Genomic DNA, 14,665 nt, shown 5'->3' on the forward strand with positions numbered 1-14,665 from the left:
AAATTCCTGTCCAAGTGACAGCCGCGTGCCGGGATGAAGCGATGGCAGATGAGGGAGGAGGGGACACATGGTATCCCCAGGGTCTGGCGGCCAGCGTGCTGGGTCCTCAGGAAGGGTCCCCTCGGCCGGCTCCTGCCACAGGCCTCGGAGCCACATGAAGGGAGGGAAATAAAAGTCGGGTTTGGGGATGTGGCTTGAAATGCAATTACTGATCTTCTTATCCGACTGGAGCGGATCCTGGGAAGCGCTGTCTCAATCTTCGCCAGAGCACAGGCTGGCCTGCTTGAGCCCCAGGGATGTAGCAGGGTCGCCATCGCTGAGCCTGACGCCCTGGTGTGGGGAGGCACAGAGGGCCTGGTCCCCCACCCGACCCCACCCATAAATCAAGGCCCAGAACGGAAGAGGCGTTCATTTAGAGCGACAGGAAGATTATGTTCCCGTCAGAAAATCTACATCCTGGTGGCTCCATCTCAAGCCCGTGCTGTCTGTCCTCCATGTCACCGCTGTCAACATTATCCCGACAATAAATTAGAGGCGCTGGGGATGATGGATAGGCTGTGGGGCAAAGTAATCAGGAGCGGAGGGAGCACCAGCCCCAGACGCCCATCACGGAGGGAGCCCGGAATTCGGCTGCTTCTGCGAGCTCTCCAAGAATAAATGAGGAAGTCCGTGGCAGATTACAGAAATACACACTTTTAATTATTAAAAAGCTCTGCTATTGATCTGCTTTTTCTTCTAGAAGTAAATACCATTACAAAGATTTATAAGTGGAGTGCGGGGAGTCACTCTTTGAAGGCTGCCAGGAATTCAGATGAGGGGTTCCGAGTTCAGCTGGAGCTTGACACCTCAGGGCCTGGAGCCCAGTCCCGGCGGCACACGGAGGGCTCTCTGCCGGCCAGACCAAGGCCTCAGGGGCCAAGCTCTGTGGGCAGCTGGGAGGCCAGGCCTGAGCCAGGCCTCTGGTGTGGGGGTTGCGGCTGCCGACCCAGCCTCGATCGAATTGCCAGCAGCCTGTCCATGGCAAGAGGCCACTGCCTTTGGGTCAGGCTCAGGCATTTCCTATCCAAACTTCAGGGCCTCGCTGGCGCTGACCTGGGAGAACAGAGGGTGCCCCCAGCTGACTCCTGCAACCGGCATTCCTCTTCAGAAGGCACCACCCTGGAGAATGTTCTCAACACACGGACGGACAGCAAATACTTCTCACGTCCATGAGCAATGCTGTGATCTGTATGGGAGGTTCCTGGTGACGAATGCTGTTCCAGCCAGCAGACAGAGGCAAGAAGAGGGAAGCACGGCAAGTGGCAGGTCTCAGAGCCTAACATCCTGCCATCAGATGAGCAGGAGAGACGGCTAGGAGTCAGCCTCCTGGCTGCGGCCCCAGCAGAAAGGCCAAGTCCCTGATCTGCGTGCTCACGCTGTGGGCAGTGTGATTGAAATGTCAGAAGCAATTTCCGACTGGCTGACACTCTCCGCAAGGGGGAAGCACACGGGTCGGCTCGCAGAACTCACTCCTGCGTCTGCCAAATCGCTCTTTGGGGAAACCTACAGAAGCCGGGTGTCAGAAGGGTCCCCCTCTGCCCCCTGCCCCCAGTGCCATAGCCCACACACCTGTCCGGAAAGTTCCGGGCAAGGGCCTCTGGCCTGGACCGACTTAGGGACCCAGGCCTCAACTCTCCTGGGTTCCAAAGAGAGGGTCTCCCAGGAGACTTGTGTGCAGGAAGGACTGGCCTGGAATGAATGACGGCCCCCACCGCCTGCCCACCCTCCACAGGTGGTGGGGTCTCTGCCAACCAGGCTCCTGGCTCAGCCTCCAGCCTCACAGCCCCGCGGGGACCAGGGCAGCAGCCTCTGGAGCAGGAAATTGAATGAGTTCGCAGCGTTCACGCTGCGGGAGAGCCAGACATTCCTTTTATCTTAAATTTATTTTATTGAAGTGTAGTTGATTTACACCAGACATTTCATTTCTAAACAGGTACTCCCCTTCTCTCAAAGGCCCTGTGCCCTGGGCGCAGGTGGGGCCGGAAGGTGCCCCAGCTCCTCAGAGCTTCCTGTCCCCGCCATTCACGCTCCAATCCGACCTGAGGGACCTGCAGAGGCTGGGCTTTGGGAGGGAGCGGGAAGGAAGGGCTGGGCTCCTCCTGACTGCCCCTCTTTCATCCTCACCCCCCACCATAGAAGAGTTGGGGCTGGTGGACCAGCTAGGGTGGCCCTGCCCCAGCTTACCGTCATTCTAGAACCTTCTCCAAGGTTAAGACACCAGTTTCCTGGGGTGTTCGTGGTCACCTGGGCCCAAGCTCCAGAAGCCCCATTAGGAGCAGGTGGTCTGTGCCCAGCCCCTACCTACCCGGCTAAACGGGATCCCATACTTCTTGAGGATAATGGGTGAGATGAGGGTCATCTTGTGCCGAAGGAAGGCATCGCAGCCCTGGGAGCTCCCGGGGAAGAAGCCTAGAACAGAGAAGACAGCGTCAGTCAGACGGGACAGATCTGCATCAGCCTGCAGGGACAGGGTGGGCGGCTGGCTGGGATGTCTCTCCGGGCAGCTCTTCCCTCCCGCGGCCCCCAAGAGAAATGAAACACACAGGGGATGGGGTCCTGAGTGACAAGGTGCACCACGCAGGGCACACATTCATGCCCCAGGGTACAGGGTAGGGGCATGACTGCCCAGAGACTGCCCCCCCCCACCAAGCTCCCCCTAAGCAAAAACCCACTATTGGAGTTCCCTTGTGGCGCAGCGAGTTAAGGCTCACTGCAGCAGTTCAGGTCACTGCTGCAGTGGGAGCTCAGTCCCTGGCCCAGGAATTTCCGTGTGCCATGGGCATGGGCAAAAAAACAAAAAACATAACACTGCAGTACATCCACACAGTCACTCGGCCACATGAGAACACAGTCTGGAGATAGGACAGGGGAGCTGATATTCTAGAACCAGACAACTGGCGAGGAGCGGGAGGGGGGGGGCCTGGCCCTGCCCCCGCCAGCCAAGTCCCCAGCGAAGAGGAAGGCAGCCTGACCCTGCTTGGGTGCTGCCTCGGCTCTCCACCCACGTGGTCCTATGGCCACCAAGTAGTTAAGGACACGGAGGCTTCGGCCAACAACCCACCTGCCCAAGGCCCCAAACCCCTCGGACAATGGCAGGGTGGCCCGACCCATGCCTGTGCCCTCAGCCTTGTCCCTAACCCCCTGTCTGGTGCTCAGTCAGTATGCTCCCTGGCTAGAGCGCGCCTCGTAACTAATTTAAGATAGTGTCCCAGAGGGAGCGGAAGATCCACATCAGCTCTACCTGCCCCGAAGCCCTGCTTAACTAACACAGTCCAGGGGTATTCCCAAACCACTGGCTGGCTGAAACCCAAACCTGTGACACGCGTGTTAAGGAAAAGGTGGTCCTGGGTTAAGTACCCCCTGCCCCCGAGGGGCTCCTCTCCCCAAACCCACACAGATGGCCAGCACCAAACGGCTGTCCCACGGCTCCGTGAGGTGTGGGACACACTCCCAGGCATGTGGCTACCCTCAGGGCTGACCAGCCCCAGGCCCCTTCTAGAAGCTGATCCAGACCAGGCTCCGGCCTCCAGGCCAGGGCACACCACTAATGAGCTGCTGGTAAAGAGGGCACACTCTGTGTGTGTGTGTGTGTGTGTGTGTGTGTGTGTGTGTCGGGGGGGGGCACGCACACGTGTGCTCCTGTGCTCGCAGCCCCACCCACACGTCCAAGCTGGAGGAGGCTCGTGACACAAAGGACACAAAGGCGAGGTTCTGGAAAGTGCCAGGGATGACTGAATCCAGCAACTTTCCTCTGCACTAAAAGCATTTCAATTAGAGTTATGGCTGCCTGCCGCCCGGCCCGCCGGCCTCTCTGCAGTTCCTCTTTTTAATGCACAGTTTAAGTGGCTCTCATTAAAGCTCTAATAAAGGCGCACATTTTAAGTGATTAGCACCAATAACGCGCCAACACATTAATGCTCTCCCTGTGGGCTGCACAACTCTCCCAGTGAGCCCATTCCGCACACAGCGATTCATTTTCCGTATTAATCGCAAACTCATTCCACCCATCTCAATAATGGCGACCGGGACACACGCCCCCAGAAAGTTGGGAAGGGACGCCTAGGAGGGCTGTGAGTCACCTGCCCTGGAGCCTCCCCCCGCCCCGTCCTTCCTCCAAGGAGCAGAGAGCAGGTCTGAGCAGGGGGCTGCAGAGGAAGGATCAGGCCCCCGTGGCCCGACCCGCTGCAGACGCCCAGGAAGTGAGCCTGCACCCAGGTCCGGGTGTCAGAAAGGACCTGGCGGGAATACCGTAGAGGTCGAGCGAGCTCCAGGGACAGTGGCCATGGCATGGTCCAGGGGCAGTGGGGGGGCCCCACAGGGTCCCAAGTCCAGCTTCTCTAGCTGTTGCTCAGGTCACCCCAAACTTTTCTAGCAGAAAAGGCACAATGGGAGGTCCTGCTGTGGCACTACAAGATCTGAGGCATCTTGGGAGCACTGGGACATAGGTTTGATTCCTGGCCTGGCACAGTGGGTTAAGGAACCAGGGTTGCTGCAGCTGCAGCATAGGTTGCAGCTGTGCCTGGGATTCGATCCCTTGCCCAGGAACTCTCTATGCTGCAGGTCAGCCAAAAAAGACAAAAAAAAAAAACAAGGGAAGAAAAGGCACAGTGAGGGAGAACAGTGGGCGTGGCTAACTGCAAACTCCCCTCTGAGCCAGAAGAGCAGAGAAGCTGTGGGCAGGGCCCGGGGAGGCCAGTGATGTGGTCCATGGGGAGCGTCCACACCGATCCCTGTGGCTCTGCAGGTGTGTGGGGCTGAACAGCGGCCCCCAGGATGTTCCATGTGCTGACCCTCACGACCGTGGGGACAGGGACTCTGCCAATGGGATTAAGTTCAGGTCCCTGAGATGGGGATGGGCCTGGATCACCCAGGGGGCCAGTGTCATCCCAAGGGTCCTTATGACAGGGGGGCAGGGGGAGACTCGACCACAGGAGGGGAAGCCACAGACCAGGAAGACAGAACAGATAGGAATCGGGCTCTCCCCCAAAATGATAGCCGACACCTTAGTTTTAGCCCCTAAAGGCTCACTGTGAACCTCTGATCTCCAGAACTGTAAGAAAATCAACCTGTGGGGCTTTTTAGTTGGGACTTTTTTCTGAGCAGTTTAAGAGTCACAGCACAATGGAAGGGATCCATGCTGCTTTAAGCTACTGGGTTTATGGTAATTTGTTAAATCAACAGGAAACCGATACGACAGAAAAAGACATTTTTAATTTGCATTTTTTTAATGTAACGGGAAAAAATTATTTTCAGTTTTTTTTTTCTTGGCCACGCCCATGGCATGCAGGAGTTCCTGGGCCAGAGATCAAACCCACGTCACAACAGTGACAACACCGGATCCTTAACCCACTGCACCAGGGAACTCCTTGGTTTTTCTTTTTTAGCTTAACAAGTAAATGAAATTGCCTTTGCCAGGACCGCCTGCAACTGGAATTTCTACCAGGAGAAGCATGTTCCTAAGAGTGGGTCCAGCCCTGCCCATGAGGACAGGGTTCAGGTTTCCAACAGAAAATGGGACACAACAGCCTCTTCGTTGGAACTGGTCCTTCTCCCCAGATACCCTCCCTCCCACATGAGAACCTGTTTCACGTGCAGCAGGAATTTGCCAGGCAGAGAATGGGCCATTCCCACCTGCAAGGCAAGTGCAGGCAGGGAGGCTCACACAGAAGCCAGCGGCCAGCAGTCAGGGAGCCTCACCAAGGCCAGGCTGTGGCTTGGAAAGATTCTGTGGCCGCCTCAGGGTGTGGGGTGGCCAGAGGCCCTGCGCTGAGTGACAGACCTTCACCCCCCACCCAGTCAGGGCCTGCGAGGGGGTGGCTGCTCTTGGCTACCAAGTGAGGCCCCAACCACTGGGCCACTAAAATCTGTTAACACCTGTCCAGGCACTTACAACTGTCCACACTCAGGACACAAAGAGCCCCCGCTGGGACAGGGCAGGTATGCAATGGGACCGCTGCGGGTCAGGGCGGCCAGAAACCTCAGCACCCCGCAGCCTGGGTGTCGGGCTTGTCTCTAAGGAGCCCATGACCTGAAGGCCTGCCTTGACCCAGATGGTCACTGCCCCCTCTCTGGATGCAGCCTGGCACCCTCTCTGACAAATCTCTTCAGCCCAGGAGGCCTCAGTGAGGGTCTGAATCCAAGTGGTGGGATGTCTGCTGAGAAAGCCCAGGTGACCCAACCCTGCAAGGGATAGTAGACGGCCCTGCGGTCCCCATGCGGCTGTGTGGCACAGGTGGGGAACTCCTAATTGGATTTCCCGGGTTCCAGACTGAACCCAGACTGCACAGAGACACAAAAGCACGTATGTGACCCAGTGCCAGGCACGAAGGGGACAAGAACTCTGTGCCAAAAGGCTGGAAACAATAGTGAGGAAGTGACAGCATCTGTGTCCGTCTTTTTTTTCTTTTTCCTTCTTTTTTTGCTGCAACCAAGGCAGGCAGAAGTTCCTAGATGAGGGACCAAACCGACACCACAGCAGTGACAATGCCAGGTCCTTAACCCACCGAGCCACCAGGAAACTCTCTGTGTGGCATTTGTGAAATGACAGACCCGCAGCGTGGGGACCACAAGTGGAACACGGGGGAAGGCAGTGGAACGGCACAGGACACATGGAGCACAGCCCCTCCCAGACAATGACGCCCAAACAAGAGCGTGAAGCCGGAAGGAGGAGGCTGCCGGCCTGCCACCCACCCTGGCCCCAGACACCTACCGATTGCTAGTCGCTCCAGGCGCTTGCCATGCTCTGGCGGGATGGCATACCTACAAGAGAAGAGAGACGCGTCAGAGGCGAGAGCATGTGGCCGCTGCATAGTTGCTGCATAGTTGAGGGCTCCCAGGGACACGGCCATGGCCTCAGGTTAGGGACTCGGGCCCTGCATAGAGCAGAGCTGGGTGGCTGTGGTCAGTGAGGGGTGACGCACTCATGGAATGCCAGGAGTGGAGACATCCCCAGTTAAACGGCACTCAACTTCGATGAGGTTTAAAAAGCAAAAAATAAAATAAAGAGCACTGAATTGGAACGGCGGAGGATGGGAAGCATCCCAGCCCTCAGCGGGACCAGACTGTTCTCCCAGCCCCAGGAGCCAAGGGGAAAGAAGCTTTGGGAAGAAGAGAGATTCCATTTGTCAACCACTTCTTAAGTTTCATTTTCACACGTTTTTACATTTGAAAGATGACTGTGGCTCCATCCTAAATAAAAAAGATGTAACGGTGAAAGTTTCCAAACAGACGAAGCGAGCGTGTCATCCACTAATGCCGCATGCCGAGCTGGTGGGGCATGTGCCTGGGACACGTTCCTGGCAGAGAGCGGTGCCCGGAGAAATGGCCTGGGCCAGGGGTCCAGAATCCCGACCCAACTGAGGGGACTCCAACAAGATGAACTGAGGGGAGGGCCCGTCTCCCCTGGCAATGTCTGAGACATTTCTAGTTGTCACAGACTGGGGGAATCCTGGCATCAAGGGAGTGGGGGCAGGCAGGCCGCTCCACACCCCACAGTGTCCAGGACACGTGTCCAGCGTCCAGAGTCCCGCCCGATGTCTGCAGTTCCAGGGGGAGGCTGTGCTCCAGAATAACAACCGCAGGATAGCAAATCCTAGAATGAGTCCCAGGTGGATGCCCAGGGCAGTGCTTTCTCCCCCACAGGGCAGGAAGCTGGGGACAGGGAAGAGGGCCCAGGTGTGGCAGCTGGGTGAGCCTACTGCAGTCAAGAGGTTTATCATCACTTTTAATCAAGTAAAAGGGGGTGAGGGTAGGAGATAAGGTGAACATTGTGTTGTCTCTAATCTAACAGGCTAAAAATAATTAATTTCTGAGCATGCTCCGCAGCACCTTTAATTCTGCTGTCGTCAGAGAATTTCCCATTATCCGGACAAAGACTCTTTTTTAAGTGGCCTTTTATCATTTACACAAAGATGATCGAAGTTAATCCCAATCCAGAGCACCTTTGTGGGATTATTGTTCCCCACCAACGAAACATCCTGTCCCTTGTGGGAAGATGCTCGAGGATGGGGAAGGAACTAATTTATGGCTCCAAGGCTGTAATGATTAATGCAATATCCCCAGCCTACAATGCTGCCTTCACTTAATTACCGCCTGTAATTGGGAGTTGTAAAGATAAGATTAATTGAATCTGGGGGATGTTAAAAGTTTAATACATTGGAACGTGGCTCCTCTGTTATCGGAAAGTCCAGGCTGCAGGACGCTGGGCTGTGTTCAGAAGAGCAGCCCCGGGAAAGATGACAAAGGACTCTTGGACGGGAAGCGGGCAGCCTCAGGGGACGCCTGTGCTCTGATAGCCAAGAGCAAGCTGCGCCTCCCATGGCTTGGAACAGGGACAGCCTGGAAGGGGCTAAGAAGCCCAGTGCTTCCCCGGCCCACCCCGAGGGACTCGGGAAAATGAAAACCTCAGTCTTTAAGGAAGGCGGGCTGTAAGGGGGTGCTGGTCCTTAGTGATACAAAATGCTGGGCGTGTGCCATCCATTCAGAGATGGAAGGGAGAGCAGCAGAGGCACCATCTAAACCGCTATGGAGGCGCACCCCATATCCGCTGGACTTTGGGTGCTGCAGGTTCCCAGGGAGCCCCTCCTCCCGACACCAACCCTCCCCTCCTGGGCTCCAGCTACAGAGCTGGCCTCCCAGCAGGGCTGACATCCACCAGTGGAGAGAAGTCCCCAGCCCACAGGCTCTGTCTGCTAGGAGGGCAAAGGTGGCCCTCGAGGCAGAGCCTTGTGGGGTCTCCTGCCCAGGGCCCGGCCTGAGTCACCTCATCACAGTCCTGCCCGGCGATACACTACCAGGTCGGGACATTCCCAACACTCAGGCTTGGCTCTGGGAGGGAAAAAAAAAAAAAAAAAAAAAAGGCAGCAAGAAGGAAAAGCAGCTCTTTGGGTTGAGCAGGTCTGCTCGCTAACCCTCAAGGCAGACAAGCATCTGTGTGGCCATTAGTGACCGTGTTCTCAGGCCATAAAACAGAGTCGTTTTATCGGTCACCAACATGGTGGCAGTTTGTCCTGCTCCTCAGGAACTCTGCCCCCATCACAAGGTCAAATCCCGAGGCCAAAATCAACCTGCTCTGCCTGCCTGAGACCCTGGGTGGCCGCTCTCTGGACGTGGCAGCCCTGGTCTCTCAGGTGATGAAGGGTTCCGGCACATTTCCTTGGACAGATGGCCGCCCCGGGTCCACGTCCATCTCATGACTGGGCCAGTGCTAGGTCTCCCAGCAGGTGGGTAGCCCTGCCACCAACAGCCCCCCATGGCTCCCCCAGCCCACCCTCTGCCAGCCTGAGCATCCATCTCCAGCAAGGTGGGTTCTCACCCACCCTGCTACACATCAGCCCCCACGGCTCCATGGTCCCACAGCCCCAGTGCCGGCCACACCTCCCCACCCCCACCCCCAGCAGCCCTGGTTACCACACTCTGCCCCCGGGGGCTGGGCTGCATCCGGCTGCCCTCCTGGGGGATCAAGTCACTGCAGGCCAGCACACAGGTCCCAGCAGGAGAATCTAGAACCGTGGGGGTAAAGGAATGGGCAAAGTAACTTCCAGAAGCTGGGGAGTGTCGGAGGGAGGACAGACTGGGGGCTTCAGGGGGCAGAGTCAGAAATAGGGGAAACCCCATGGGGCAGGCCGTAGGAGGGACAGGCCACCCGTGCAGGGTCACTCAGGTGCCTCGGGCTGCAGGAGTCGCCCCTCTGGACCTTCCCCCCAGCCGCTCTGCCTGGTCAGCTCATCTCCAGATTCTCGCAGCCTGTGCTGCGTGTCCCTCCTCCGCTCCTTTCTCTCTGCTTCTGAACATTTGATACAAAGTACTTCTAGGTGACACTAAACCTGAAAGTCGTGGAAGAGTTAGCACTCTCGGCTCACTGTCCCTGGCAGCCACTCCAGGTGACCCTGTGGAGGCTGCGGCAGGACTGGACAGGCTCCATAACTCCGGGTTTAATGTCGTGGAATCGCCGAGAAGGCCGAGGGAGAGAAACTCGGGCCTCATTCACCAGACGCCTTTCTTGGAAAGGCAGCCATCTGCAAACATCAGGGGCTTCGGTGAGAAAATAAAACATTTTTCCATTAGGTGTATGGCCCAGAAGGTAACGGGGGAGATCAGGACTAGGAGCCAGTCCCTAGGTGGGGATATGAGACGTGTGTGGAGCCACAGGATGGTTAAGAGACAATCTCAGTCCAGCAGTTTCACCGTTTAAACCATAGGCTGACTGGAAGGGGGATGATGGTGACCAGGGTGGGGACGTCATGTTCCAAAGGAAGCAACCCCTGGTCCCAGGAGACATGGGTGAGCTGGCCTCGCAAGGTGTGTCTCCCAGCTTCCAGCTTCTCTCCTTTTCAGGCTGCCCCCCCCCTTTTTTTTGTCTTTTTAGGCCACACCCATGGCATATGGAGGTTCCCAAGCTAGGGGTTCAATCAGAGCAGGAACCATGGCCTACACCACAGCCAGAGCAACTCAGGATCCGAGCTGCGTCTGCGACCTACACCACAGCTCACGGCAACGCCGGATCCTTAATGCACCAAGCGAGGCCAGGGATCAAACCTGCATCCTCATGGATGCTGGCCAAATTTGTTTCCACTGAGCCACGACAGGAACTCCTTTTTTTTTTTTTTTTTTTTTTTTTTCCGCTTCTTCTTCTACACTTGAGGTATTTTCAGTAGCAGATGTACCCTCTCCACTGACAGCCACCCCCCAAAAGGCAAAGCAGCAACCCACAAACCTGGCACAGGGCGAGAGGGAGGTCTTGGGCCAGAGCAGCCAGCAATCGTGTCCACAACCTGCAGCCTGACACTCAGGCGACAGTCTGACATATTACTGGGGGCCATGAACATAGCCAGAGGGGGGCATCTCTAAGGCCCTACTGAGGCCAGGCTGGAGCCCAGAAAAAAGCTGGTGAAATGGCCCAAAAGCTCATGAAAAGAAGCTCAACATCACTAATTATTAGAGAAATACAAATCAAAGCTACAGTATCACCTCACACCAGTCAGAATGGCCATCATCAAAAAGTTTACAAACAAAAAATGCTGGAGAGAATGTAGAGAAGAGGGAACCCTCCTACCCTGTGAGGGGGGGATGTGAATTGATGCAGCCACTATGGAGGTTCCTTTGAAAACTAAACATACAACTACCACATGATCCAACAATCCCACTCCTGGGCCTCTATAGGGAGAAAAACATATTTAGAAAAAAATATCAGCACCCCAATGTTCACAGCAGCACTGTTTACAACAGCCAAGATATGGAAGCAACCTAACTGTCCATGCACAGATGAATAGATAAAGATGTGGTACATATGCAATGGAATACTACTTGGGCATGAAAAGAATGAAATAATGCCATTTACAGCCACATGGATGTACCTAGAGATTATTATACTCAGTGAGGTCAGTCAGACAAAGACAAATATCACATGATACCACTTATATGTGGAATCTAATATGACACAAATGAACTTATTTACAAAACAGACACAGACTCACGGATATTGAAAGCAAAATTGAGGTTTTCGAAGGGGAAACTTGGTTGGGGGGAGGGATAAAGTAGGAGTTGGGAATTACCAGATACTACTCTACAGAAACTAAATAATCAACATGGGATAGCACAGGGAACTATGCTCATATTCTGTAATCATCTATATGGGAAAAGAATCTGAAAAAGAACAGATATGTATACAACTGAGTCACTTTGCTATACACCTGAAACTAACACAACATTGAAAATCATCCATACTTCAACAAAGTTTTTTTTTTTAAAAGAAGAAACTGGCAAAGCTGGCGGGTCATGGGTGCTGGGCAGGCAGGGGCCTCAGCCCAGCAGGAGGGCAGCTTCTGGGCCCGGATGGAGCAGCTAATTGCAAGGAAACACGTCCTCTGTGCGCAGGCGCTCACCTCGGGCAGGGGACAGGCTGCCTCCACCTTCTGGCGATGCTGGCCCAGGAAAATCTTCCTGTCCGCAACGGAGGATGCTATTAATAGTGTCATTTTCTTGGTGTTTTGTTTATTCCCCTGGAATGGCTTGATGGATGTGAATAATTATCAGACTATAAAAGCCAGCAAATGTGCTATTTTCTATCGCTCTAAATCATCAAACAAATAAAGTGTGAAACTGCATTTTTGAATATAATTTTCCCCTCTAATGGCTTAGAATTATTATCAAGAACAATGAAAATAAATAAGCAAATGCCTCGCGAGTTAAAAATTAAATGAGTGTGTCAAGAGGAGGAACACAGGCCGCCTTGGAGAGCAAGAACCTGCGTGGGAGCCACTGGTTCTGACAGCAAAGCCAGGGGCTTCGGGTCATGTGGCACCCAGGCCTCTGGGTGTGGAAGCGCACCCTCTGGCCCAGGGAGTGGGTGCCCTGGGACCACCTCCCAGGGGGAGGGCTGCACTGGGGGGCTTGCGTCATGGTACCTGTGCCCCCTGCTGACCACCCCCCACCCCCAGGCCAGCAAGAAAACCTGCGGTCCTGGGGCAAACGCTCAGGACAAGGAACAGGAAATGCCAGTGGAAGTGATAGCATCCCCTTGGGACCTGGTGGCCCGGCTGGCTGGCCACCCCGGGATGCAGGGCCCATCACAGTGGACTGAGTTCCAAGTGAAGAGGGTGTGTTGCCATAGAAATGTAATTCCTGCCCAGTCCTGCCAGCTGCAAAGGTAATGAGACTGGATGGGGGCCTGCCTCTCCAAGCCCCAGCTGCCCGTCCCCAAAAGGCCCCCTCAGCTCAGCCAGTGCCCTGCCCAGAAGCGCCCTGCTGGGAGTCAGGGATGAAGCACTGGAACACAGTCTGTATGTCCTCCCCAAGACGTGCATGACTCTCCACCAGGTGACAGCGGCACTCGGGGTCTCTCCCATCGCCCAGCCTGACAGCTTCACCGGCGCAAGGCGCGGCTCCCCTCCCTTCCCCTCTGCCGAGGAAAGGAACGCGTGCCAAGAGCGGGGGTCCAGCCCGGAGCCCTTTGGAAATGTCAGTTCAGTTGACGCGTGTTGGAAGGTGAGGAAGTTAATTTCACAGTGTCTGCACAAGGCCGGGGCAGACGGGCCCCTTGCCGTTTAACATGCTATAATTACAGAAACAGAAACGAGAAGGCAGAGTCCACGGGAAGTGCTGAGACCACATGTCACGTTGGAGGCCACCTGGCAAGAGTGAGCTGCCCAGGAGGCCACGGAAGCTCCAAATGCCAGTGGTCCCTAGTGCCCTGTGTGCAGGGCATACGGAAAAGCTGTTATTACTGCGACCTGCACACAAAGCCCATCCCTGCCTGCAGCCCCTGGCCCACACCCTCTCTAGCCATGTGCAGGGGGACAGTTCCAGCACGCTGCCCCATAGTCTGGGTGGGCCAAGCAGAACGACCTGGTTACAGAGTGGACTCCCCACCCCCCCGGGTGCCCAGACACCAGTTCTGAGCTGGTTAGACATGAGCAGGGCCAGAGTGGCCTCATGCTCCACTCTTCCATGCTCCGCTCCTCCACGCTGCAGAGCGGAAGAGCTCTGAGAAGCACAGTCACAAGCAGTCACTGCTCATTTGATTATCACAGAGATGAGCCATGTCAACTTGCTCAACTCACATGCCCAAGCACTTTGGGTGACTTCCATGCACAGCATTTACATAAATTCCCAAACCATTCGGTATAAAAATTCTTAGCCATCTAGGACAAGGAGGGACCTTCCCATGGTCACACCTCCTGGAGAGGCAGGAGAGGCATAGCTGAAAGTTGGGGCAAGGCAGTCCTCAGTGCCACACTGAAGATACTAGCCAACGTAGTAAGTCAAGAAAAAGATCTAAGCAGAGTAATAACCGAAAAGGAAGACACAAACTTTTTCACATAAAGTAACATAACCTTCTACTTGGGAAAACTAAGAGCGCAAGTTGCTGAATGAAGAACTAAAAGTCCGGTGCAGGATACAAAATCAGTATGTGGATGGCCAGGCTTCCTCTGTTCACAGAAGACTCTAAAACCCACTAAGGTGGGAGTTCCCGTCCTGGCTCAGGGGTAATGAACCTGACTAGTATCCATGAGGTGGCAGGTTCAATCCCTGGCCTCGCTCAGTGGGTCAAGGATCCAGCATTGCCATGAGCTGCGCTGTAGGTCACAGACGCAGCTTAGATCTGGCGTTGCTGTGGCTGTGGCACAGGCCAGCAGCTGCAGCTCTGATTCAACCATAGGCCATGAGTGCAGCCCTAAAAAGATCAAAAAAAAAAAAAAAAAGCAACCCTAAAACCCACTAAGGTAAATCCTCTCCCTTGTTTGGGGTCCCGAGGCAGGAATTCCTCTCCACAAACAAGGGCACACATAAACCAGGGTGAGGTGGCCACTGACAGAATCACAGCGTCTGGTCCAGGAGATCAATGCGCACTCTGTGAGGCTGATGCTGCCAGGTGATACAGGTGCTTGCGGTGTCTCTGTCCGGAGCAGGACAGGGCGACAAACACACAGGCCGACCTTGGAACTATCTTGGGTTTGGTTCCAGACCACCGCAATAAAACCAATACCACAATAAAGCGAGTCGCACAGTTTTTGGTTTCCCAGTGCGTATAAAAGTTACGTTTACACTGTACTATGAAGGGTGCAACAAGAGCATTAGGTCTTAAAAAATAGCATACATACCTTAATTTGCTTAAAAATTGCTAACC

At 55.0% G+C, this 14,665-nt stretch overlaps 1 protein-coding gene across 9 annotated transcripts in view; it reads right to left on the reverse strand.

Annotated features, from left to right (window-relative positions):
* Nucleotides 1-14,665, reverse strand: part of KDM4B (lysine demethylase 4B) — a 143,491-nt gene that overhangs the window by 55,006 nt on the left and 73,820 nt on the right. For all 9 annotated transcript variants that reach the window (XR_014837760.1, XR_014837759.1, XR_014837758.1 and 6 more), the window contains 2 exons: nucleotides 6,749-6,798; nucleotides 2,345-2,448 (listed from right to left, as the gene is read on the reverse strand). Coding sequence is in view for 6 of the 9 variants with exons in the window: in XM_021084034.2 (XP_020939693.1) it covers nucleotides 2,345-2,448; nucleotides 6,749-6,798 (154 nt within the window). In the remaining 3 variants the exon portion in view is untranslated. The remainder of the gene's footprint in view (nucleotides 1-2,344; nucleotides 2,449-6,748; nucleotides 6,799-14,665) is intronic.

The sequence above is a fragment of the Sus scrofa genome, chromosome 2 (genome assembly GCF_054392235.1).
Source record: "Sus scrofa isolate SSC_HxYL_T2T_F1_AM1 chromosome 2, Sscrofa_HxYL_maternal_Yorkshire_Landrace_v2.0, whole genome shotgun sequence".
Taxonomy (NCBI): domain Eukaryota; kingdom Metazoa; phylum Chordata; class Mammalia; order Artiodactyla; family Suidae; genus Sus; species Sus scrofa.